Source organism: Benincasa hispida, chromosome 9 (assembly GCF_009727055.1).
Source record: "Benincasa hispida cultivar B227 chromosome 9, ASM972705v1, whole genome shotgun sequence".
Lineage (NCBI taxonomy): Eukaryota > Viridiplantae > Streptophyta > Magnoliopsida > Cucurbitales > Cucurbitaceae > Benincasa > Benincasa hispida.
Window position 1 is genome coordinate 30,703,985 of NC_052357.1, and position 22,549 is coordinate 30,726,533.

At 32.6% G+C, this 22,549-nt stretch overlaps 2 protein-coding genes across 2 annotated transcripts; one reads left to right on the plus strand and one right to left on the minus strand.

Moving 5' to 3' along the window:
* Nucleotides 1–1,633: 1,633 nt before the first annotated feature.
* Nucleotides 1,634–6,926, minus strand: LOC120084675 (rhodanese-like domain-containing protein 4A, chloroplastic). Its single transcript, XM_039040484.1, has 4 exons — nt 6,131–6,926; nt 4,709–4,811; nt 2,783–3,019; nt 1,634–1,891 (listed from the first exon to the last, which is right to left on the minus strand). Exons 1-4 carry the CDS (start codon nt 6,835–6,837, stop codon nt 1,838–1,840), a joined length of 1,101 nt encoding a protein of 366 aa, XP_038896412.1. The 5' UTR covers nt 6,838–6,926; the 3' UTR covers nt 1,634–1,837.
* Nucleotides 6,927–9,410: 2,484 nt separating this feature from the next.
* Nucleotides 9,411–14,879, plus strand: LOC120086828 (putative rRNA methyltransferase YqxC). Its single transcript, XM_039043634.1, has 8 exons — nt 9,411–9,742; nt 9,831–9,916; nt 10,006–10,108; nt 10,533–10,689; nt 11,550–11,678; nt 12,537–12,623; nt 13,293–13,337; nt 14,611–14,879. The coding sequence occupies exons 1-8, from the start codon at nt 9,606–9,608 to the stop codon at nt 14,755–14,757; spliced, it is 891 nt and encodes a 296-aa protein (XP_038899562.1). The 5' UTR covers nt 9,411–9,605; the 3' UTR covers nt 14,758–14,879.
* The last annotated feature ends 7,670 nt before the right edge of the window (nt 14,880–22,549 follow it).

A 22,549-nucleotide genomic window follows, 5' to 3' on the forward strand; every position in this document is an offset into this window, starting at 1 on the left:
AAAAATACCAATATTGTGACCAGTTAAGGTACCCATAAAAATTCTAAGCGTGCGACGACAAGTGTCCCATAGTCCATGAAAGAAAAGAAGGAGAAGTATAGAGAAGCATGAGACCTGGAGAGGAGTTTTTGTTATTATTATTTATTACCTTTTTACACTTCATGTCAGCATTAAAAAATAATAATCGTTATTGTAACCTAGGACAAAACTAACCCTATGGACCATTTAAACTTATTCCTCAAAATTTATGGACATTTCAAAAATTGAAGAACCAAGTGAACCTATAACTAAAAACTCGATAACTAAAAAGATAATTTTTTTCAAACTAAGAATAGGCTACAATGTTTTCATTGTCCATACTCTAGTTTCATGATCTAGAAAACTAAGATTGTAAGATCAGAAACAAAGTCAAGTAGAATACTCTAGTACCTCAATTGAGATCAAATGGACTCATCAACTTTTGAATGAAATTATTTCCCTTTTTCTCAAACTTCTTTTTTAGTTTTATGGTGGGATAATCTTATTATAGACACTCAACTATAAATCTCGTTTTTCATACAATAAAAAAAACATATTGTAAACGATGTAAAATATTCATGGGATTAAGTACGTACATGTTTTTTTTACCAATCATACTCCATATTTATCTGTTTGAGAACCAAACTTGAACTAGTCTTCCTATCCTCTTGTTCGATAGAGATGAAAAACATGACATCTTTTTTTTATAATATTTAAATATACTCATCTTTATACATCTCACTCTCATCACATAAAAAAAAAAAAAAAAAAAAAGAATTGATATATGATAAATTATGATTGGATAATTTACTAAGATGCATAAAGATGAGTGTTGTTGGGTGCACCTGAACTATCTCTTTCTCTTATTAGCTGCATTGTGCCATGTTCAAATAACTCGACAACCTGAACAATCCGAACTATGCATCCCAAAATGTAAGGGTTGGGTTGGGTTGATTTTTTTTATTTTTATTGGGTTGGGTTGTACTTGGCTAAAAAAATTGGGGTTGACCTAACCCAACACAAATTATATATATATATTATATAATATATATATATATATATTCATCTTTGTTTAAAGTTGATTACTTTGTATGAATTAATTTGTAAATTTTTAATATTTTCTTTTAAAATTGTTATGATATTTATCATTATTTAAAATTTATAATAAATATCATAGATATTTGGTATTTAATATTTTAATTTTATAAGATTTTAGTTATTAGTCATGTGTTGTATATAAATTTAAATATTTTTCATTAAAAAAAAAGTAAGTTATAACCCGTTAATCCAACTCAACCCAAATTTTAAGGGTTGGATTGGAAACTTTATTTGGATATCTGGATTGCCAATCAAATCAATCGAAATTTTCGAATTGATCCAAAAAACACCATCAATTCAACCAAATCCAACCGATATACGCTCCTAATTGTGCCTCTTAAGCCATTCCAGAAGCTCTCATTCTATAGCCGCAAATGGTCGAGTAATGATTGCAACCATTATTGTCTCCCAATGACTAATCAACACCTGTATATTCTTGGTCTGAACATTTGTATTATTTTGTATCTATATTTTTAGGTCGTTTAGCCTTGTGCTTCATGTATAAATATCCCTTCCATTTAGCTGTAATTATTCATTGTAGAATACTGAAATGCATTCATTTGCTTAAATCAAAACACTAAATTATATAAATTATATACAGCTAGTTACCAAAAAAAAAATGGAGTTTACAACAATCACATTGAAACAAATAACAGCCTCTTGATGATATTATAGTAAACTTCTCTATGCAGAACAAGATGGTCAGGTGAAAACTTGTCTTTCATTTCCCTGGCTTTGAGGGAGTTGGAGAAGATGGTGGTTTCAAATCTGGGTACTGCCATTTATCAGTGTTCAAGAAAATTGAGTCAGTTTGTAAACTTCATGCACAGAAAATCCACAATCAAAGTAAATACAATAACCAAATCATAACAGGGAGAGAATTGTACACAAAAGAGAGTTTCAACTTCTACTGAATCCAATTTAATTTTGTTTCCAATAGGTAATGAAACATGCATGACTTTCAGATAATTTTGAAACTAGTAATTCTAGAGGAAACACTAGATACAAGCAGTTTGAGGACAATCACTAGGTCTAGTTAGGTAGCCATTTGAGTTTTGAAAATTTAGCTTATTTCTTCTCAATTTTTTACAATGTCTTACATCATTCTTGAGTAAAAGTGTTGAATTCAAATTCCAAAAACAAACTTTTAAAAACTACTTTTTCTAGTTTTCAAAACTTTGCTTGGTTTTTTCTTTTTTCTTTTTTCTTTTTTCTTTTGTGTGTGGAAATATTGGTATAAAATAGATAACAAAGCAAGAAATTTAGAGGTAGAAAGAGTGTTTATAGACTTAATTTTCAACAACAAAAAACTAAAAACTAAATTGTTACCAAATGGAGTCATAATTTTTAAAATTGAGCTTCCAACTCTATTACTTAAGAAAAATGAAAACCATGATAAGAAATTGAGAAGAATTAGGCCTAATTTTCAAAAACCAAAACCCAAATGGTTACCAAATAAGACCTAATTAAATTGTATCCTTGGGAGCATTTCAAAGGGCTATCGATTGTTTTTAAAATGTTTAGAAGCATATTGAACTAGATAGTCAAACATTCAAAACTTGTGATGTGCTTTTGTATTTTAATTCTGATCAGACCTTTTTTTTCTCTACTTAGTGAAAAAAACAATTTACACTTAAAGATGTATTAGTTGGCGGAGTGAACGTACATTTGGATAAGGAGAGGATGGCCTTGATCGAGTTTTCAACTGTGTCTCAGTGGCCGATGATGCATTGACGTGGAGGCGTGACGTTTGGATTTCTCCATTGGAGGATTTCAAAGATGGAACAGCCTTATTGTCTCCATTTTGTTGAACAACTCCATTAGTCCCCAACTTTTGGGAAGCTTTAGCCTTTTTCCTTCTGTTCATGTGAACAGAAGGTGGTAACAAGCTTTCCTGTATTGCCTGCAAAGAGGATGAAAATAAGTAATTGAAAGCTTTATCAAATTCTGGAAAATATTCTTGACAAATACTTTCTAAGTTTCTCCAAGTCAAGATTTGGAAAGAAAAGTAAGAGAAGGAATTAAAGAACATTTTCGCCCTATCGTCAACACAGGCAGTATATCAGAATAGAGATATTAAGGGTGTAAACGAAAAACACGAAAAAACTGCCGATACCAATTAGAATCAATTAGTTAATGTCGTTCAATTAAGTTTTATTCGATTTCAAAATAAAAAAGCTTGACAAATTTGAAAAGTACAAAAAGGCATCCTTGTTGGGCACAGGGAAATCAGAAGATCCTAATGACAGAATCATAAACATGCTTGCTAATCTGGGTTTTACCAGGGGCGGGGGAACAAAAGGAGGCTGTCGATAATATGAAAAAAGAAAAATTAAATTTATCGTAACTTATCTGCTTTTTGAGTCTAATGGTAATTTAATATGACATCAATTCCTTGTTTTGCTAATTTTCAAGTGCAAGAGTGTTCAAGAAAATGAAAATAAAAAATTAAATTTACCAGACGATAAGTGAAAATGTATAACAAAATGTGTTTTTAAGTGTCCACTAGCGTACGAGAATAAATGAAAGAGTACCAAACAAAAGTATCAAAAAGGCAAAAAAGAAGATATGAATTCTATACTTAATTATACTCTAAATTTTATTTAGGAGAAAGATGAGCTCTATTATGATGAAATTAAACTAAAAAGGGAACAAGCATAAGTGATTGTACGACTTTGTAGGGGAACACAGCAACTCTCAAAGGCAAAACAATAACAGAAATCAATTAGAAATTAGGATGCCAAGATAAAAAGTTCCAGCGGTTTACTTGTTTTATCCAAATCTTGCCAAGTTCGATTTCTAGAGGAATGAATAGATTTGTTAAAATAATGATATATTAAATTTATTACAACTTATCAACTTTTAAGCTTTTGAATTGATTGATGATTTAATATGGTATCAAAGTGAGAGGTCCTGTATTTGAACTCTAGTAACGTCATTTCCTCTCCAGTTAATATCACTTCTACAAAGAATGGTTGGTTGCGATGATGAGGGAAGAAAATGATAAGAGATGATGAGTTGGATTTTGACAATGGTGATCTTACATGGCGATGTAGCCTTGTGTTAGTGGTACTAAAGAAGCCACAAAGCAAACTAGATCTACAAATGTCTAGAGGAACACATCACATACAATTGCCTCTAAGATCTTGAGTCTGAAAACCAACTCGACTTTACCACCTAGAGGAGAAAAGCAGTGATGATGAAGATTTTTGGTTAAGAGGAAATGGACAAGAGAATGACAAAGGAGAATCTTTAGATGACATTTAGATTTAGAAGAGGATGAGGACAAGGATGACCTCGGCTTTTGATGTTTTGCTATTTTTTCTCCTCTTCTTCTTACTCCTTTTATTTATATTATTATTATTATTTTATGAATCACCAAACAATAAATCCCACAAAAGAAAGAGGCCACCAAAAGAAAGGAGAACCTCTAATCAAGACTTAATGGACAGTTACAAAACGGCATAGTACCATACTACCATGATTATCGAACTAGAAGACAAATCAAAATCAAAAATTAAAATGCATCATGATTAAGCCTTCAACAAAAATATGACTATTTTTATCAAGTAGATAGTGAAAGGACACATACCAACCACCCTTTTTCGCCCCTAACACCATCCTTAATTGCATAAGCCTCCTTGAAGCCATTCTTGACCAATAGCTCGGCCACTTTCATGGAGTTACCATCAAAACTACCTTGGACATTAAAAGCACAGCACGTGATGAAATTGAACTCATATAATTGGCAAGAGAGTAAAATTTGAAACAGTGAAACAACGAAATTCCGAGCCTTCTGTTAAGTTTAAGGCAATATTAGCTAAATATGAAAACCATAAGACATGACTCAGGGCATGATAATACATGATCGCAAGTAATATACACAATGGGCTTGAGAACTGAAATAAATAGAAATACAAGTTTCATTAACAAACGAAAACAATCACGAGGAAAGCTTAGCAGAATACCAAAATTTCCAAGTTTCTTTACCAACTTTCTTAGAAAATATCGAAGGTTGCTCCTTATGACTTGATGGTTATAAGAGTCTCCTTTGAAAAATTTTAGGATGTTGAAAAGCACTTTAAAATTCTCACTTTAAAATTCTTTTAGAGGAACACATTCTTCCTACAAATATGCTTATGCGAAACTACTACACTCAAAAGCACCATCCTCAAAACCCATCCCACCCCAGTTTTGCACTCAAAAGTCATCCTAAACTCACTCTTTTTAAATTGTGCTGTTATATCATAATACAAAAAATAAAAATCCAAGTTTCTTTCTTATTGCAAAAACCTAAAACAGAGTGCATAACCATCTGGAATGCTTGTTACATCAGAAGAGGTTGAAAAGCTTACATTATACAAAAACTTGAAAAGATTAGACCCCGTTGGACATAGATTTGGTTTTTGATTGTTTGTTTTTTCACAATTTCTTTATAGTCCTTTTCATCTTTCATAGGCAAAGATTTGAAGTCATAGACAATTAACAAAAACAAAAACAAGTTTTAGAAAACTACTTTTCAAAACTTGGATTAGATTTTAAAGTAACTCATAGGCGGAAGTAGTTTTTATAAGTTTAATTCTCAAAAACCAAAAACAAAAATCAAGGCCTCGTTTGATAACCATTTAGCTTTTGAAAATTAAGTTTACAAACATTCTTCCTGATTGATTTCATTTGTTTTGTTATCGACTTTTTAGAAGTGTTTTAAAAAACCTAGCCAAGGTTTTGAAAACTAAAAAAAAGTAGTTTTTGAAGTTTGGAATTCAAATGTTTGGATGATAACAAAAGTAAAGAAGTTGTAAGAAAACAAATACAATTTTCAAAAACTAAAATCCAAATGGTTATAAAGTGGAGCCAAATTATTATCAAGTGGGACTTAAAAATGATTAAGCCACAATTCCCCCTAGCTGAACAGAGAAAAGCACAACAACCTGAATAGAAGATCACAGAAACCTCTCCGAATTCCAGAACTCACACAAACCTATTTCAATTGAAGTATAAGGAAACAACTTACTTGTCCAGGATAAAGACTAGAGTATCAGCAACATCTCCAAAGCTGTTCTTCACCTTCTTCACAAACCCATCTTCATCCTCTTCTGAATACACAACCTGCACCACATCCTTATTCAAAATCCTCAAATTAGGAGACCCCAAAAACGCCAAGCTCTTTTCGTCTCTAATATCCAAGAGCTGTGCATTTGGTTCATCTCGGATTTTACGAAACGCATCAATGGCAGAAATGAACTTGTACTTTCTTAGAAAAAAGTAATCAATCAAGGGTATCCCAACAAGCCAAATGAAAGTACACCCAGCAACAAAAAAAGGGTATCTGTTGAAAAAATCATCGATTGAAACCAAAATAGACTCCAAGTTTATCTTATCAGAAGAAGCTTGGTCGGTTTCCAAGGCGAAGCTAGGGAGCGGGGTGAGAAGGAGGAGCTGAGTCAGAGCAAAAGGAAGATAGGATTTCGCTAATTGGTGAAATGGGGAGGTTTTTGCGAAGAGGAAATGCGGGTTTGAAGGAATGGTGGGAGTTGGAAATGGGGTTTTGTTAATGGAGGAAAAATGGGCGCCATTGAAGACGGTGAGAGGTTTTGAATTGGTGGAGGGAATGAGAGAAGGGGATTGAGAAATTGGTTTTTGAGAAGGGAGTTTGTGGATTTTGCGATGACTGTGGAGAAATGGAGAGGAGGAAGAGAGGTATAGGGAGTGGGACTCCATTGGAGAGAGCTCTGCTCTGTAATGACTGTGGAAGAAGAAAGGAGATAGGCTGGGAATTGGGATAAACAATAAAGAAATAGATTTTTATTTTTTTGTTTTAAAATAATTGGTCTATGCTGCTGTGCTATTTAGCTTCCAGATTTTTATGGAAGGTTAAATTTGTAACCCCGTTTCATTAATTTAAGAATATTTGAAGGAAGCTTTAATTGGGTTAGAAATACCATTTCGGTTTTAAATTTTTAATTTAGCTCACGTAATTTCAATAAATCTTAATATTTGTCGTGTAGATCTCACATACATTCCTTATCATCAATGTTTCTTCGCGGGTTTAACTTCCGACCTACTTCTTCTAATCTGATTGAGCTTTCTGAGTCGATCGAAAAATCCTTGCATTGGTGTAGTGTCGAGATTAAGTTAGTATGTATGGTTGAACTAAAGTAAGGTTAAAAGCTAAAATTACTTACTCTCTAAGGTTGTTGAATAAGGTTATTTATAGTGTCCTCCCTCTGCCAATCACGTGTGGTTAACTTTAGCGATGTTAAAGTTGTTTACGATGCTTGAGGCTGTAGGGTGCCAAATCGAGTATTGCTAGATTTATTTTTCAATTGATATATATTAACCAACTCAAACTCAAAACTTAAAGTCCTTACCTTTTACTTTTGTGACACGCATTTCCTCATGTCGCCTCCAAGTCTTTCCTGAACTTAAGCCTTGCCAGAGCAACCCATAACACTTAAAATATTTTTGTTACTTTATTGTCAATTTTTTTTAAAGGAATAGCCTCTGTTAGTATCATCTTTATAAATTTTGGAAATATATATACAATGTTTTTTTTATATATGAAATTTAGTATTACTATTCAACAAATTTTGATAAGAATAAACTTTGAAGGATTGTACTAAAAAATATATATTTGAAAGACTAAATTTAAGATTTATTAAAAGTATATAGACTAAATTTAAAATTTATTGAAAGTGTATGGACTAAAATAAAATGAAATCTAAAATATAAAGACTGAAAACCAAAATAGCACACGAACGCACAAAAAATGTATACATGGTATTATTCACTACCATATAAAACACCAAGATTGGAGTATATGACACATTTCAATCATTCCATATATTTCAAAAAAAAACTTTCATTTTTATCTTTAAACTTTGAAATTATTTTAAAATTTTCAATTAAAATAAATGATAGAAATTGATTTGGTAGATTATGTATACAAATTAGAAGGTAAATATGATATTATTTACAAAAATACATAAAGATTAATATTGACACTATCATTTAGGTCGGCTCACAATACTTTATTACAATTATACATCGACAGCCATGTTAATTTATGTGAATAATATTGTAAATAATCTAACGTATGTCTTTTAGTTTTTACACACTAGCCGTCATATTATTTATTTATTTATTTATTTTTAAAAAGTCTCTAAATATATTTTTTTCTTTGAATAAAATTCAGAATTTACGAATAAGAATAAAACTTTTCATAACTAAAATCAACACAAAATTTTGAGTAGTATGTCGTATAATTTAAACAATAACACTTATCGCATAGGAACACATGGTAGCCTCCCTTACCATCATTTCAATGAAAAATTAATCTTCATTACCAAACTCCAATTCAAAATATCCTTCATCACCAAACTTATCATTGTTCAAACCTCTAGTTATTCTTGCCTCTTGGTTTTTATCACAAGAGTGAACAATGTCTTAACCTTCTTTTGAGATTTTGCTTATAAAAGAATTTGCTTATTTTATGTTATAAGACTTATATAGATATATATTTCTTATTGGTTTTTTTTTTTGAAAGGACGCTTTAGGTGTAAATTTAACTTGAGTTCGAGGTACTTGTCATCTTACTTGTCCACACACAACTATGACATTTTCCTACGAGTTAGTTGCGCAAGTTTCGTGTTAGTATGTTTTTTCTTCACTCATATAATTTTTTTTAAAAATGAGGAGATTATCCAATATAGGATTGTTCTAAGCTAAATAAACTTTGAAGTTCCTATAATTGAATCATCTAAAAGGACGGTGTTAGTACAAGTAGTAACATCATTATTAATTTTTATTGACCATACTTTAGGATAAATATTCTTAGGATCCCCTTCATTTTTCTTTTTTGAGTCAACAATAACAAGAGAGCTAAACAAGAAAGAATAAACCCCCCATTGTGGATCATCTTCAAACCAAATTGTTGAGCTTGATGTTTAAGAGCATGGGAAGCCACATCTCTTTCATTTAGGTATGTTCTCGTTTATTTATGTATCTCACATCTTCTCGGATGTTACATATCTACCAACTTTTATCTTGGTTTCTTCTCAGACCACATTGTATTGGGATAAATTTCGTTATACCATTTCTAATGTTCCAGGGTCAATCTTGGGCTATGAGCATCTATGACAAAATTGAAAAAGAGTTTTCTTAACCTCTAAAACCTATATTTAAAAATAAAAAATAAAAAATAAAAAATAAAAAATAAAATGTACATATTAACGTAAAAGTTGTATTATCAATTTCGAACTTATGGTAAAAAAATGCACACACAAATATTTGATTTAACCTAAAATCTCTTTAGAATTCTATGCTTCATTTTTTGGGGAAGGAAGTGAACAATGAAACATCACCATGTAAATCTCCATTGCAAGGCACTGCGCATTTTGCTATAACTATTGTGCAAGCTTGGGAGACCGAATTCTTCGTGGAGTAGCCAGTAGAATTTACATAATCGTGTGAAAAAACAGAGCCCCATCATGTCGAAGTGCATCCTGAGTCGGAATAATTGTGCAAGGATTTTCCTCTTATCGCCACTATCTTCCTCTCCAATTCAATCGGCTTCTCCTAAAGCCTTTTCCGTTGCCAAGTCGGGAAAAATTCTGTCACTGAACCTGTAAGGATTCCCCCCCGTTTTAATCTGTCCCCAAATTCTGAAATGTCTGTTTGTAAGTGGGAAAGAAGCTGTTTTTGTGTTTTTTTAGGAAAAAGAAGAAGAGATTGGACGAGGTATGTGTAGAAAGATACCAGCAATACAGCCGAACAATGATACAGTCGTGGATATTACAAGGTAACCCTAATTGCATTTGTTAATCTGATGAACTTCATTCCATTTTCGAATTCTCTCTTTCTTTGTGTCATAGATGAATTTTTGTGTAGGTAAAGTATTGGTAGATGGCAAAGTAATCAGTAAAGCTGGAACACCCGTCGGCGATAAAGCTAAGGTTGAGATAATTGCTGAAGTTCCGAAATATGTATGTAGGTGATAAAACTTAGCTGAAAACTACTTTTTTTCTTTTTAGGATAAATGCAGTGGGTAGCACTTTTAGGATTAACGATCAAGTGTATAACAATATTTAACATTTTTAAAAAAGTGCAAATATAACAAAATCTATCTCTATCGTTAGACTCTTATCAGCTATAGATTCTGTAGTGATAGACTTCCACCAACGATGTCTATCACAGTTATACTCTGAGAGCTGATCTAAAGTTTGCTATATTTACAAATTCTTTTGCATTATGCTATATCCACTAATACTTTGGACATGATTGCTATATTTGCAATTGCCTTTTTTTCCCAATATATATATATTTTCAGTTTCATCCTCATTAGACTGGATAAAGTTTCAAAAGTTAATTTAACATATATGTTACTTTTTTCTCTCTCTCTATTTCATGAAATCCAGAGCAGGATTGAAGTTGGAAGCTGCTATTGAACAGTTGGGTGTTGATGTTGATGGTAAAGTTGCTCTTGATGCTGGGTTATCCACTGGAGGATTTACTGACTGTTTGCTTCAGCATGGGGCTTCATTTGTCTATGGAGTTGATGTTGGCTATGGACAGGTGATATTTATAAACTTCTTTCACATATTTTTCCTTACCAACTCAATATTGTTGTCAGTTGGTGAGCTGAGATAATTTTTCTGTTGACCCAAATTTTGGGTCAAAAATAAAATTAGTCTAACTTTTTAAAACTTAAGTTTATGACTTTGCTTGTGTCATCATCAACGGAAATTACCGAAACGATCTTATTGTGCACATGTGTTGGGCTCATGACTCACGCTCTTGCTATTGTAAAGCAAAAGTGAGAGCAAACAGAGAGAGTGGGAAGCGAAAAACCCAAACTCAAAGGAGCTGAGAAGTGAGAGGAGCAAGAGTGAGAAGCAGAAAATTCTAAACCCAAAAGAGCAAGAGTAGCGAGAGCGAGTTCCCAACCCACATGCACAATGTTCAATTTTGGTAATTTCATGCTAATATGACCTAAGCACAAGGTCAAAAAACAAACTTTTTAAAAATTGGGCCAAATGTAAGTTGGGCCTTCTAAAATGGGTCATCCGTCTGAAAAACCCGTCATGAGTGCAAGTATCTCTGATAGAAAAATAGTACTACCCCTCGTTTTTTCTGGAAAGTTGGAGTAAAGGTCTTATTTACTTGTCTTTCTAATACAAGAAACCATTGAATTGAAGAAGAGGTACTTCAAAAGACGGGGAGATGACTAGAAATTAAATCCAAATCCAGGCTTAAGAGATAACAAAATACCATCCAACTAATCTAATTTAGTAACAATTGTATGTTAAACCCAGTCAAGTGATAAACTGTTGTTCTCTTTTGATACCTTTGATATTTATGTGGGGAACTAGCAAATAATGTACCCCACACCTTCCGTTCCATTGTGATGGGTCATTGATGTGCAGAATTTTTAGGTTGCCGACAAGATTCGTCGAGATGAACGTGTTTGTGTGATGGAAAGGACAAACTTAAGATATCTTGCTGGACTTCCTCAAAAAGTTGATATTGTGACTCTGGACCTTTCTTTCATCTCTATTCTCTTGGTAAAGGTTTCCGTTACTTTGCACATCAGTTTCACAGATTGTTCAATCTAACTTGATAACAGGGCAACATTTTCACGTTATATATATATATTTATTTATATTTTAATTAGAAAAAAATTGCCGTCAGGATTTTCTTTTTCTTACTGTATGAAAAGAACTGGTTTAGCTGAATATATGTGAACAAGTATTTTGCTCTAAACAATGCTTAGCTGCAGAAGTAAACGACAATTTCCATACCTAGGATCCCAAAAGGAGAAGGTGCAGAAAGAGATCTCATGTTTTAAGGATAATCTCATACTAATTTGGTACTTTTCCAATCTTGTTAATGATATGCTCTTAAAAACATGAGTGACAAGTACACAAGGGGCAGAAGTTCAAGTGTTAGGTGACCAACAACGGTTAGGTGGCCAATCTCGACATCTGAAATTTGGGGTTTAAAGGTCTAGGAATGCGAGGGAGGAAATAAGAAGTTTGCAAATTAGATGTCTGTAGCTAATGTATGTGCATATAAACAAGCTTTCTTTACACATTTTCTTTTTCTTTGAACAAACTTGCGTATGAATAATGACCATAGACTAGACGCATCTTATTGTGTTATGGCACTGGCACCTCCGGTCTATTGGCTGTCTTATTTTAATTAGTTGGTCTGGCAAGTATGGTAGAAATATTACTATTGCCATAGTTTATCATAGTATAAATTTGATCTCGAGTTACTAGCATCTTGATTTTACCTGTAAGGTCTTGGAATGGTTATTTATACTTATTTTCTTTTCTCATTCCACATATTTGCATACTTTTCAATGAAATGTTTCTTACTCAAAAAAATTATCTGCATGATCTTATTTATTTATGTATCAGGTTATGCCTGCTGTGGTCAATGTGATGAAGGAAACGTCAACAATAGTTACTTTGGTGAAACCTCAATTTGAATGTCGCAGATCACAAGTAAGAAATGCTCTGAGTTATTTTTCTTCTTGAGTGTGGTAGTTCCTTCATAGGATCGGCTGCTATTTTGTTATCATTACAGTTAATAGTCTAAATAGGTTTGTCTAGAAAATATGACCATGTTCATTTTAGACATTTTTCCTATATGGTTGGTTTTTCGCCTAGAAAACGAATTTCAAAGGCCATTTACTGACAAGTGCCATATTCTTTCTTCATATATTTCCTAATTGAAATCTTGAATTTCATTTAGTTCAGATGTTGTGGCCCAACTAACCTAAGTTACCTTCCTCTTCCACCGATCACAAAGGATGTAATCCATCTTCTTTAAAAGTTAAGCAGCCGTTGATGAAGTTTTAAATATGGAGAAATGGTGAATGTGAATGTGAATGTGCAACCCCCACCCACCCACATAAGAAACAGCAGAGGATTTCATGGCACAAAAAAAACAAGGAGACAACCTAATATCTCTCCAAGGTGGCAGGTTGCATTAGTGCGATGCTGGCCTTGACTTGCGTCTATGCTATATCATTTTATAATCTTCTAATAAAACCATGGAAACCAGGCATCTTGTAGACATAGATGAAACTATGACAAATCTGGGTGACAAAATAGATAGTCTACGTAATAAGTTTATGTTGACCGTGCATTTGAAGATATGGTTCATTGCAGGTAGGAGGTGGGGGAATCGTGAGAGATCCTCAAGTTCACCAGGAGGTAAAAATTTATATCTCCTTTACTCCCCTTCTTTCAAAAGTTGCAATATTACTCTTGAATTTTCCCAAATGTTTTAAAATTACCATTCTAGTAGAATTGCCAATTGCGTTAGAATGTTGGTAAAAAACTAGAATCTGGAATGGAAATTGAAACTCTGAACATTGTCACACAATTTCAGGTCAGTGCCACACCCATCTCAAGTTCCAATTTTCATCCAAAATTCTAGTGGATTTCAGTTTTGAAACATTCATGGATGAAAGATAATATTTGGGCAAGCTCCTATATATATATATATAGTTTAGACTTTAAATTTAAGGGTAATTGTTTTAAATGGAAAAATTGTTGGGAATATTTTCAAATATGACAAAAGAACTGTCTATCCGTGATAGACAATGATAGGTACCAATTGATGTCTATAGTGATAGACAGTGACATTTTGCTATATTTGTAAATAAATTGAGTCATTTTTCTATATTTGAAAACATCCCTTAATTTAATAAAAACACGTTTTTATCTTGCTTAGTGAGAAAATCGATGCTATTGAAAATTTCTACTTGAAATTATTGCTCAAGTTATCTCGAGAGAGAGTTGCTACTGAAGTCTAGCACAGTTGTAGATCTATGCACTAAAAAAGATCTGTTGTTTATAACTATTTGTCTATTTGTTATGCTTAAAGAACATCCCAACAATTGTTGAATTCATATTCACTATGTACAATTGTGTTTAACATGTATCTATTATGCTAACAAGTGTTTAATGCATATCCAACAAATGTTGGAATGTCCAAGTGTCTTGATCCATGTCAAGACTACATATTAGCCATGCTAAAGTGCAATTGCTTCTCAGGTTGAAATTGGCTTTAAGAAGAGAAAGGGAAGAGTTCCAAATCACTTCTCAGTTTGTTCTTTCATCGGATTTTTAGTTTGGGCATCGTGGAAGAGTTTTCAGTTTCCTTTTTTATTGCTTGATCGTTTTTTGGGTTTCTTTGGCAGTTTTGTAGTAACTTATCATTGATAGAAGTGACAAGAAAAAGAAAACTTGGAATCGTATTCTTTTAAATTTTAACAAGTGGGAAACTCATTCTTCCAAAGAATTTTCCACTGAACTAATAAAACTAAAGTAGTGATTTTGAAAATAACAAAAGTGATTTTAATCATTTTCATCTATTATGTATTTTTTTAAAAAGAAATTAATTATGAATGGAATGGATATTAGTTTCCTCGATTTTGTATTGCTTATTGGCGTTAATTGATGGGATGAATAATGAATGTAGGTTCTTGAGAAGATCATAAAGGGTGTAGAAAATTTTGGATTCTGCAGCAAAGGTTGGATCGAATCACCATTGAAGGGCGCTGAGGGTAATACAGAATTTTTGGTTTGCTTTGACAGGACAACAGTTTCTACTTCAAATCAAGAATGATTATTCATCTAGTCTATTATCTTTTTGCAAACCAGCAGTTTCTAGCTTTTAATCTCTGTAATTCACTCACTTCATACAATGTTTGTTCTTCTTTGATAATTGTTTTCACCTCAGACTTTTAATCCTCAGTATTTTCAACCTCCCCCGCCGACTACCTATCCAACCTATCGATCGACACCATATAATTCAACTTATCCAACTTATCCAACTTATCAACCTCAATACCCACCCAGTTAGAAAAATAAAGAGATGGGAAATAGTATCGTTTACCTCTTCGTTGTGTACGATAGAGTCAAGTAGTTAAACGATGTGAAGATAAACCTTATTGTTTACCTTGTCGTACTGCATGAAGGAGTTTCGGAACTTACACGATAGTAAAATGAGTTATTGTTTACCTTTTCGTTGTATACGACAGGATTTGGGCGCTACACGATAGAGACTATCGTTTACATTTTCGTTGTACACGATGGATGCTTAGTGCTAAACGATGAACGGTGTATTCAGTCGTTTAGCTAATCGTTGTACACAGTAGAACTAAATTACTAAACGATAGACCAAGAGCTTTTCAACTTTGCCTCTTCGTATTCTTTTCTTACATTGGGAAGGGGTAACATGTCCGATTTATATACTGTTCCCTATTTTAGGGATTCAAAGAATTAAAAAATTATATATCAACTGACTAATGAAATGAGGACACATGGTCCAATACATAAAGAAAGAATATTTGTTTATTATCACCCAATCCTAATAGAAATCTGAAGCACTAAAGGAATAATCTTTCATGACTCATCTCAGTGACATGACATTTTTCAGTTGATGTGTTTTCTTGACTCTCCTTTGTCGTTGATGTGGCTTATTCTTTAACACACCACTACATCAACATCCCTTCTTCCAACGCCCTAATTACCCGGCTCAACCATATTATCCCTAACCTCATGCTCCGTTTCATCCTACATTTCAGCCGGCATTGCCTTGCCCCAGCCTCTGCCTGTAAAGCTAAATGACACCAACTTCCTATTATGGAAGAATCAAATTCTGAATGCTGTGATGGCGAATGGTTTAGAGGGTTTTCTTGATGGCTCTATTCCTTGTCCACCAAATTTCTTGACCCTGCTCGGACTCGGTTAAATCCGGACTACACTGTTTGGCAGAGGTATAATCGTTACATTATGTGCTGGCAGTATTCTTCCTTATCCGAATAGAAAATGGGAGAAATCGTTTCTTTATAATTTTATACAAGGGTTTGATCCAATTTACTTTTTCAACCCTCCTTACAATTCATTTTTTTGAAAAAATAATAATAATACCAAAACAGGCATGTAAGAGAAGTTTCTTACGGTTATGAATTTCTTTGAGAACCGGTTTTTTTCAAAACCTACACAAGTAAGGAAAGTTTCTCAAAAAAATTGAAAATTGTTGCTCTCATAAATGAAAACAAGAATTTGCAAGAAGCTTGGAAGAAGAAAACATACATGCAAGGCATACTTGATATATAGAACACTAGATATTTCAATTTTTTTTAGAAATAAACTAGGGTATATTTGATAAGTGCATAAACAAGATAATTTGTACGATATGTTGTCTTATATACTAAACAATATATGTTATGTATATTTACATTTTTTAATATATTTGTCAACACATCAAGAAATAAACCATGATATAAGTGATGTATTTATACTTTTTTAGTATATCACTAGTATATTTGATATATACTTGAGATCTCAATGGAGAGATGTTCGGTTTTCAGCTAACAATGTAGAAGAAATAAATAAATCTTCTTAAAATAAAAGAAGCATTGATTTGAAATATCCCGTACTAAATAAATTAATATCAACCAAAATTAAATTCAAAATGGTGTTAAGAAAAATTTTCATAAAAAAAAATGTCAAACTATTTACAGAAATCGCAAAAAAACCATGATAGATATTGATAGACATCTATCAATAATAGATTTTTATCAGATAATATCAATTATAGACTTCTATCAATTTCTATCACTGATAGACTTTTATTAGCCTCTATTATTGATAGACTTCTATCCGTTTCTATCATTGATAGACTTGTGTGAGATAGAAAAGGAGAAAATAATTAAATTTTGCTATTTGTGTAAATATTTTCGCTTATTTTTCTATTTTTGAAAATCCCTTTGATGTTAATAAGTAAAAAATTGAATTAAAAAAATTTATTGATGCGAGATAATGTAATTAATGATATTTCAAAAAATAAAATTTATATATAACTAATAGTAAGTCCTAAAATGTTTAGATTCTTTGTTACTTTAAAATATTACAAAATAAAAAAAATGAGAGAATATCAAAAGGTTAAAAATGTTAGAAGATGTTGCTAAAATATTCTCATTATGGAATATTACTTGGGATATTTGTGATATATTAGTTATATAGTAGGTTAATTTCCTAAACCTTTATAAAATGTAGCCATACTTCATCAAAGTATAAAATTTGTAGCTAGTAGTGTTTTTTAATTAGTGTTGGGTGAATTTGACCCATAACTATATCACTATCCAAAAATTATTAGCGAACGACAAATTTTACTTATTATCATGACCCAACCCTAGGCCTTTCCTTGAAGGCCCTCATCCTTTACTCATTCTCCCTCATTATTGAATTTGATTCTATGGTTGTCATCAATATGCTTAGGGTGAACAAGGAAGACCGAAAAACCGAACCGATTGATTGGAACGGATGAAAAAGACTTCGGTTGGTCGGTTTAGTGAAACACTATCCAAATCTTGAGATGTTGCCTTTGTGGCCTAAAAGCAATTTCCAAACTTACACAAAGCTTTTGAAATGGTGAGAAACACCATAATCACAAGTGACTGCCACAGCCATCTTTGAACATTTCCATGGGAATCCTCAAGCCAACTACTTGCCCCACAACTGAGAGCCATGAGGCAACATCTCTTTCAATAGTTATTTCATTCTTGAACAAGGAAGCATCACAACTTGGGAAGAGTAGCTTCATCCATTCACTGGTTCCACAAGGATGTAGTTTGAACAATGGCCTGTTTAAATAAGGATGCTCTTCAGATTAATTCATACCCAAAATTAGTTATATGATAAATTTCAAGAACTTCCGTGTCTCAAACAGAAAAATTATCAAAAATAATACTATCAAGTTTTCACTTTTTAAAACTGGTACACTTTTTGAAAACTCCTTAAATTAATTTTTCTCGATCCATCTCAGACGAGATCGGCTTAAAAAATTAACTTTTTCTAACTTATAAATTGTTTTGGGTCTTCTCGGTGAAATCTCGGTTAGTATTAAACCGAGATTCTACTCATTTTTCCAAATATTATATAATCTTTCCAAATCTTATATCTTTTCAAATTTTCTCCAAATTCAATTATTTTTACCAAATCTTATATCCATTTTTTACATAATTTTTAAAATCTTTACCCTAATTTTTTTGTCTGAATTTTCAAATTTACAAATGAATTTACCAATTATGATTTTTCAGATGGATCACAAGTAGTGTACCGTAATTTTTTAAATTTTGTAAAAGATCAAAATTTGCAAATAAAAAATTAAGATTTAGAAGAATATACACCGAGATTCTTTATATCTCCCGAATTTTACTTAATTTTTGAAATTAGGTAAGATCTGATATAAAATTTGAAAAGATTACGTAATATTTAGAAAAATTGATAGAATCTTGTTGAAACAATTTGATAAGTTAGAAAGTTAAAATTTTATGTAAATCTGAGTGTCCGATCTCGAAGGAGATGGACTTAGAAAAACTATTATAACGAATTTTCAAAATAGAGCTAGTTTTGAAAGATGGAAACTTGAGGAGACTATTTCTGACCATTTTTTTAAAAAAATAAAGTATCCCACATTCTTATTTTCAATGAGAAAATTATTGGAATCTACATATAGTCTCTTCAAAGCATCAATATTGTGGTTGTATCATATCATATAATTGTACCTATTTACATAAACATATAGTTATTTATTATTATTTTTAATAATAATAATACTAATGAAATAAAAAAAATACTATTATTTATTAATATTATTTACAAATAACAACAAAAATAATAATAAATAAATAAATATCCTCTATCGAACACAAATTCAAGATTTCTTTTTATAAGACCAAACTTTTTTACAACGTAGTTACTATGTTATTACTAGATTAACATATAGTCTAACAAGAATGTGTCATTACAATAATAAAAATATAAAGTCTATAATAAATAATCAAGTTAAACAACAAGGTTATTAATTGAGTCCAGCCTAAACAACTTAATCAATATTCAAGAAGATAGGGAAACACAAGAATGAGATGCATTAACCAAAAGAAATGTGAAGATAAAGTATCTGCATTAGTTTTAGTATTATAAGATGACAAAAACAGATTAAAGGTCCACTTGTCAAATGACATACAGTAAGCCCAAAGGTCAAGTTCGTTCACGAAACAACTGTATGCGTGGAAAATCAAACATTGTAGCAGTACCTCGAGTATTTAGTTGTGTATGCGAACGAGAATAAGATGTCTGAGAATATGTTATATTTTATATAATTATAAAATATAAAATTAATCAAAATTAATTTCAATAATTAATTTTTATTTTTAATTATTTTTATTACATTAAATTATTAAATTAATTTTAAGTCATTAAAATTTAATTAAATTTAATCACCCACCCTCTAATTTAATATATTTATTATCAATTATATTTTTATATTGCATATTTATATTATCAATTTTTATTAAAAAATATTGATAATTAATTTAAATATCGCTTTTTTTTTCTGTAGTTTTATTTGAAGAGTTAACTAGCTAACTATTTAATGTTAATTATAAATCTTATATATATATATATATATAAAGTTGATATAAACTAATTGAATTTAAGTCATCGAACAATGTTTTTAATTTTTAAAAAATAAATATAATTACAAAAAAACTTTGAAGTACAATTGTACAAATTGAAAAATTAACTTATTTTATTATTAGTTAATTAATTAATATTTTTTAAAGACTAATTAATAATTCTAATAAGTAATTATAGTTATTCATATTTTTTAAAAAAAGACTATAGTTTTTCATATTAATTCATAATAGCATAATAAATTATTATATTAGCATTATTATTAAAATTAATTATATATATCAATTATAAATTAATTTAAACATATTTATAAAAATTAAATAAATTAAACAATATCAAGAAAAAAGAAAAACAAATAAAATGAAAAGATAAAAAGTAAAAAAGAGAAAAATCATTGAAAATAGAGAAAACTCACCTATTTAGATGGTCATGAAAAACATCTATGGATGAGAATATGAAATGCCTTGGAATATATTTATATTCTCAAGGTTGAAAACTTGTAACAAATATGGTGATGAAAAATCATTTTCCATTCCCATCTCTTATTCCCATGAACCAAATGGACCATAAGATTAATTAAAGGTAAGTAATACCGGAATGAAGGGATGGGAGATGTGTACACCGTGGCGGTAGAGTCGAAAAAGGAGATCCTTGTTGGACAAAGTTGTCAAGACCAACAACGGAGGCTCCACCCCAACCGAAAACAAATTCTCCCAGTACTTCTGAAGAAACGCCTTCGTCCACAAAACATTGATATTGACAGTTGATCGGAACTTCCGAGAAATAGCCGCCAATTTGCAAGCTTCTTTCGGGGTCATTAACGACGAAATGTGCACAATGCAATTCTCCAGCAACACATCCATATTATTTCTTTGCTATAAATATATAAGTTAATTAGTTATTTATTTATAGGATAGTCAATACCATGCTAAGATCGATCGTAACTCTAGAAAGATGGAACCAACTAAACCCTAAAATTAGGTGAATTAAGTTTCGAGAAAATTAATTAATCAATTTACAAAACTAATTGATTATACTCTAGAGTATTTTTTTATTTCTAAGAGGACCAATTTACTTTAGGACAAATCTTATTTTAGTCCTTATTTTATTTTAGTCCCTAAACTTTAAAAAATGTTTGTTTTAGTCCTTAAATTTTCAAAATGTGTTTATTTTAGTCCATATTATTAAAATTCAGTTAACTCTTCAACAAAAATATGAAAGAGCTTGTTTTTTTGGATGACTAATGTCACGCCCCACAAAAATCATTCTTCAAACATGCCATTAAGGGGCATGAAACTCCAATAGCATGGCCAACAAGGAGTCAAGACCCATCGGAAGGCATCCCAAAGATAGGCAAGGCTGATACGGCTTCCTTGGTCAGGGCGTTCATATGCCCAGGTGCAAGCATACGAGGGTGTGGAAAGGCAACACGGAAAAACAAGTGCTAAGAACAGTGCCCATGTGCACCAACGTGTGCAAGGCCAAGCACGCGCACACGCCCAGGGGAGGCAAGGCCTCGTGCGAGGCCAATGAAGCTCAACGAACGCGCGACCAAGCGTGTGCCTTTGTCTGGAGTGTGTGAGTTCAGACGCACACGAGCGGCATCGCACGTCCCACAGATAGACAGCTTTGCGCGTAAGCGATGGGTGCACGCATGTCTTTGTGCGCGCCCCACAGATGCGGACGCCTAAGCGTGTGCTCGATGCTGCACATGCAAGCCCCAAGCGTGTGACCGTCCTTGCACGCGTGCCCACAATCCAGACGCTTTGGGAAGACACGTCAAGGCACTTGACTGTTTTAGACAGTCTTGGAAGCTTCTAAAAGGCACGAGACATGGCCTGACTGCTCGCCCAAGGCTTAGGCAATCCCAGTCGGTCCTAGAAGCCACGAAACAGCGCCAGTGCCCACGGGAAGCGTCCAGATGCATCTGGAAGCCTCTGAACAGTTCCACATAGTGCTGGAAGGGCCTAGACAGCCCCACACAGTGCCAACATGGGCTAGACAACCCCACATAGCCTCAAAAGTCTCTAGAAGGCTCATGAACATGCTAGAACGTCCCAACACCTCTTCAAATGTACATACTTTAGATTTCTCTATAATGGTCTAAAATTGTCTAGAGAAGTCTAGAAGGATCATGAATGTACTTAGAAGAGTATGAAAGGACCTAAAATGGCCTAGGAACATGTCTAAACACCTTGAAAGTGTCTAGAAAGGGCCACGGCTGACCTTAGGAGGCTTAGATAGGTGGGGATCACTATAACTAGCCCAAGGGGGCCTCATTTGTAAACATCCCACAATCAACCAAACCTCAACATCAATCATTCTCTCAAACTCACTCACTTGCCAAACACTCTTCAAACTTTTAAGTGTCTTGAACAGACACAAACTCTTCTTTAGAGGCTTACTTGGTGCTCTTTAATAGCAAGATAGCCCAAGTGCTGCACGGTGTGTTGTTTCGAACATAGACCCCATGACAGATGATATCAGAGCAACGGCCTTGTACCTAGGTACCCCCACACACATAACTCGTTGGCCTAGCAACTCGATGGCATTCGAGGAGGGATATTACTCACCGATTGAGCAAGTTATCGAAGGTCCAACAACTTGTACGTGTAAACCATAAATCTCTCCGTCCAAGCAAGCAAAATACAAGGCCCATGATGCGAGACAACATGTGGAAACTTGCCCGGTCAACTTGGAGCAAAGCTTGGAGGAGGTGCAGACGATGGTTGGCAGGTTGAGTGACGATTACGAGGGCTTAGTCCAAGAGAATATCAAGATCAGTGTTGCTGCAAAAGAGATGATCATGGAGCTTGGATGGACACTCAATAGGGAGGTAAGTTCCCTAACTAGTGATGTTGATAACCTAAGTTTGTGGAAGGTGAACTCCATGAGCTTCATAAGAAGCTCGACGACATACGTGTTGAATGTCG

Coding starts and splice junctions, on each gene's coding strand:
- LOC120084675 (XM_039040484.1), bottom strand. CDS start 6,837: ATGGAGTCCCACTCCCTATACCTCTCTTCCTCCTCTCCATTTCTCCAC. Junction 3,020..4,708: donor GGGGCGAAAAAGGGTGGTTG/GTATGTGTCCTT, acceptor TCCTCTTTGCAG/GCAATACAGGAAAGCTTGTT. Junction 1,892..2,782: donor CATCCTCTCCTTATCCAAAT/GTACGTTCACTC, acceptor GATAAATGGCAG/TACCCAGATTTGAAACCACC.
- LOC120086828 (XM_039043634.1), top strand. CDS start 9,606: ATGTCGAAGTGCATCCTGAGTCGGAATAATTGTGCAAGGATTTTCCTC. Junction 10,690..11,549: donor TTGATGTTGGCTATGGACAG/GTGATATTTATA, acceptor CAGAATTTTTAG/GTTGCCGACAAGATTCGTCG. Junction 11,679..12,536: donor CTTTCATCTCTATTCTCTTG/GTAAAGGTTTCC, acceptor TTTATGTATCAG/GTTATGCCTGCTGTGGTCAA.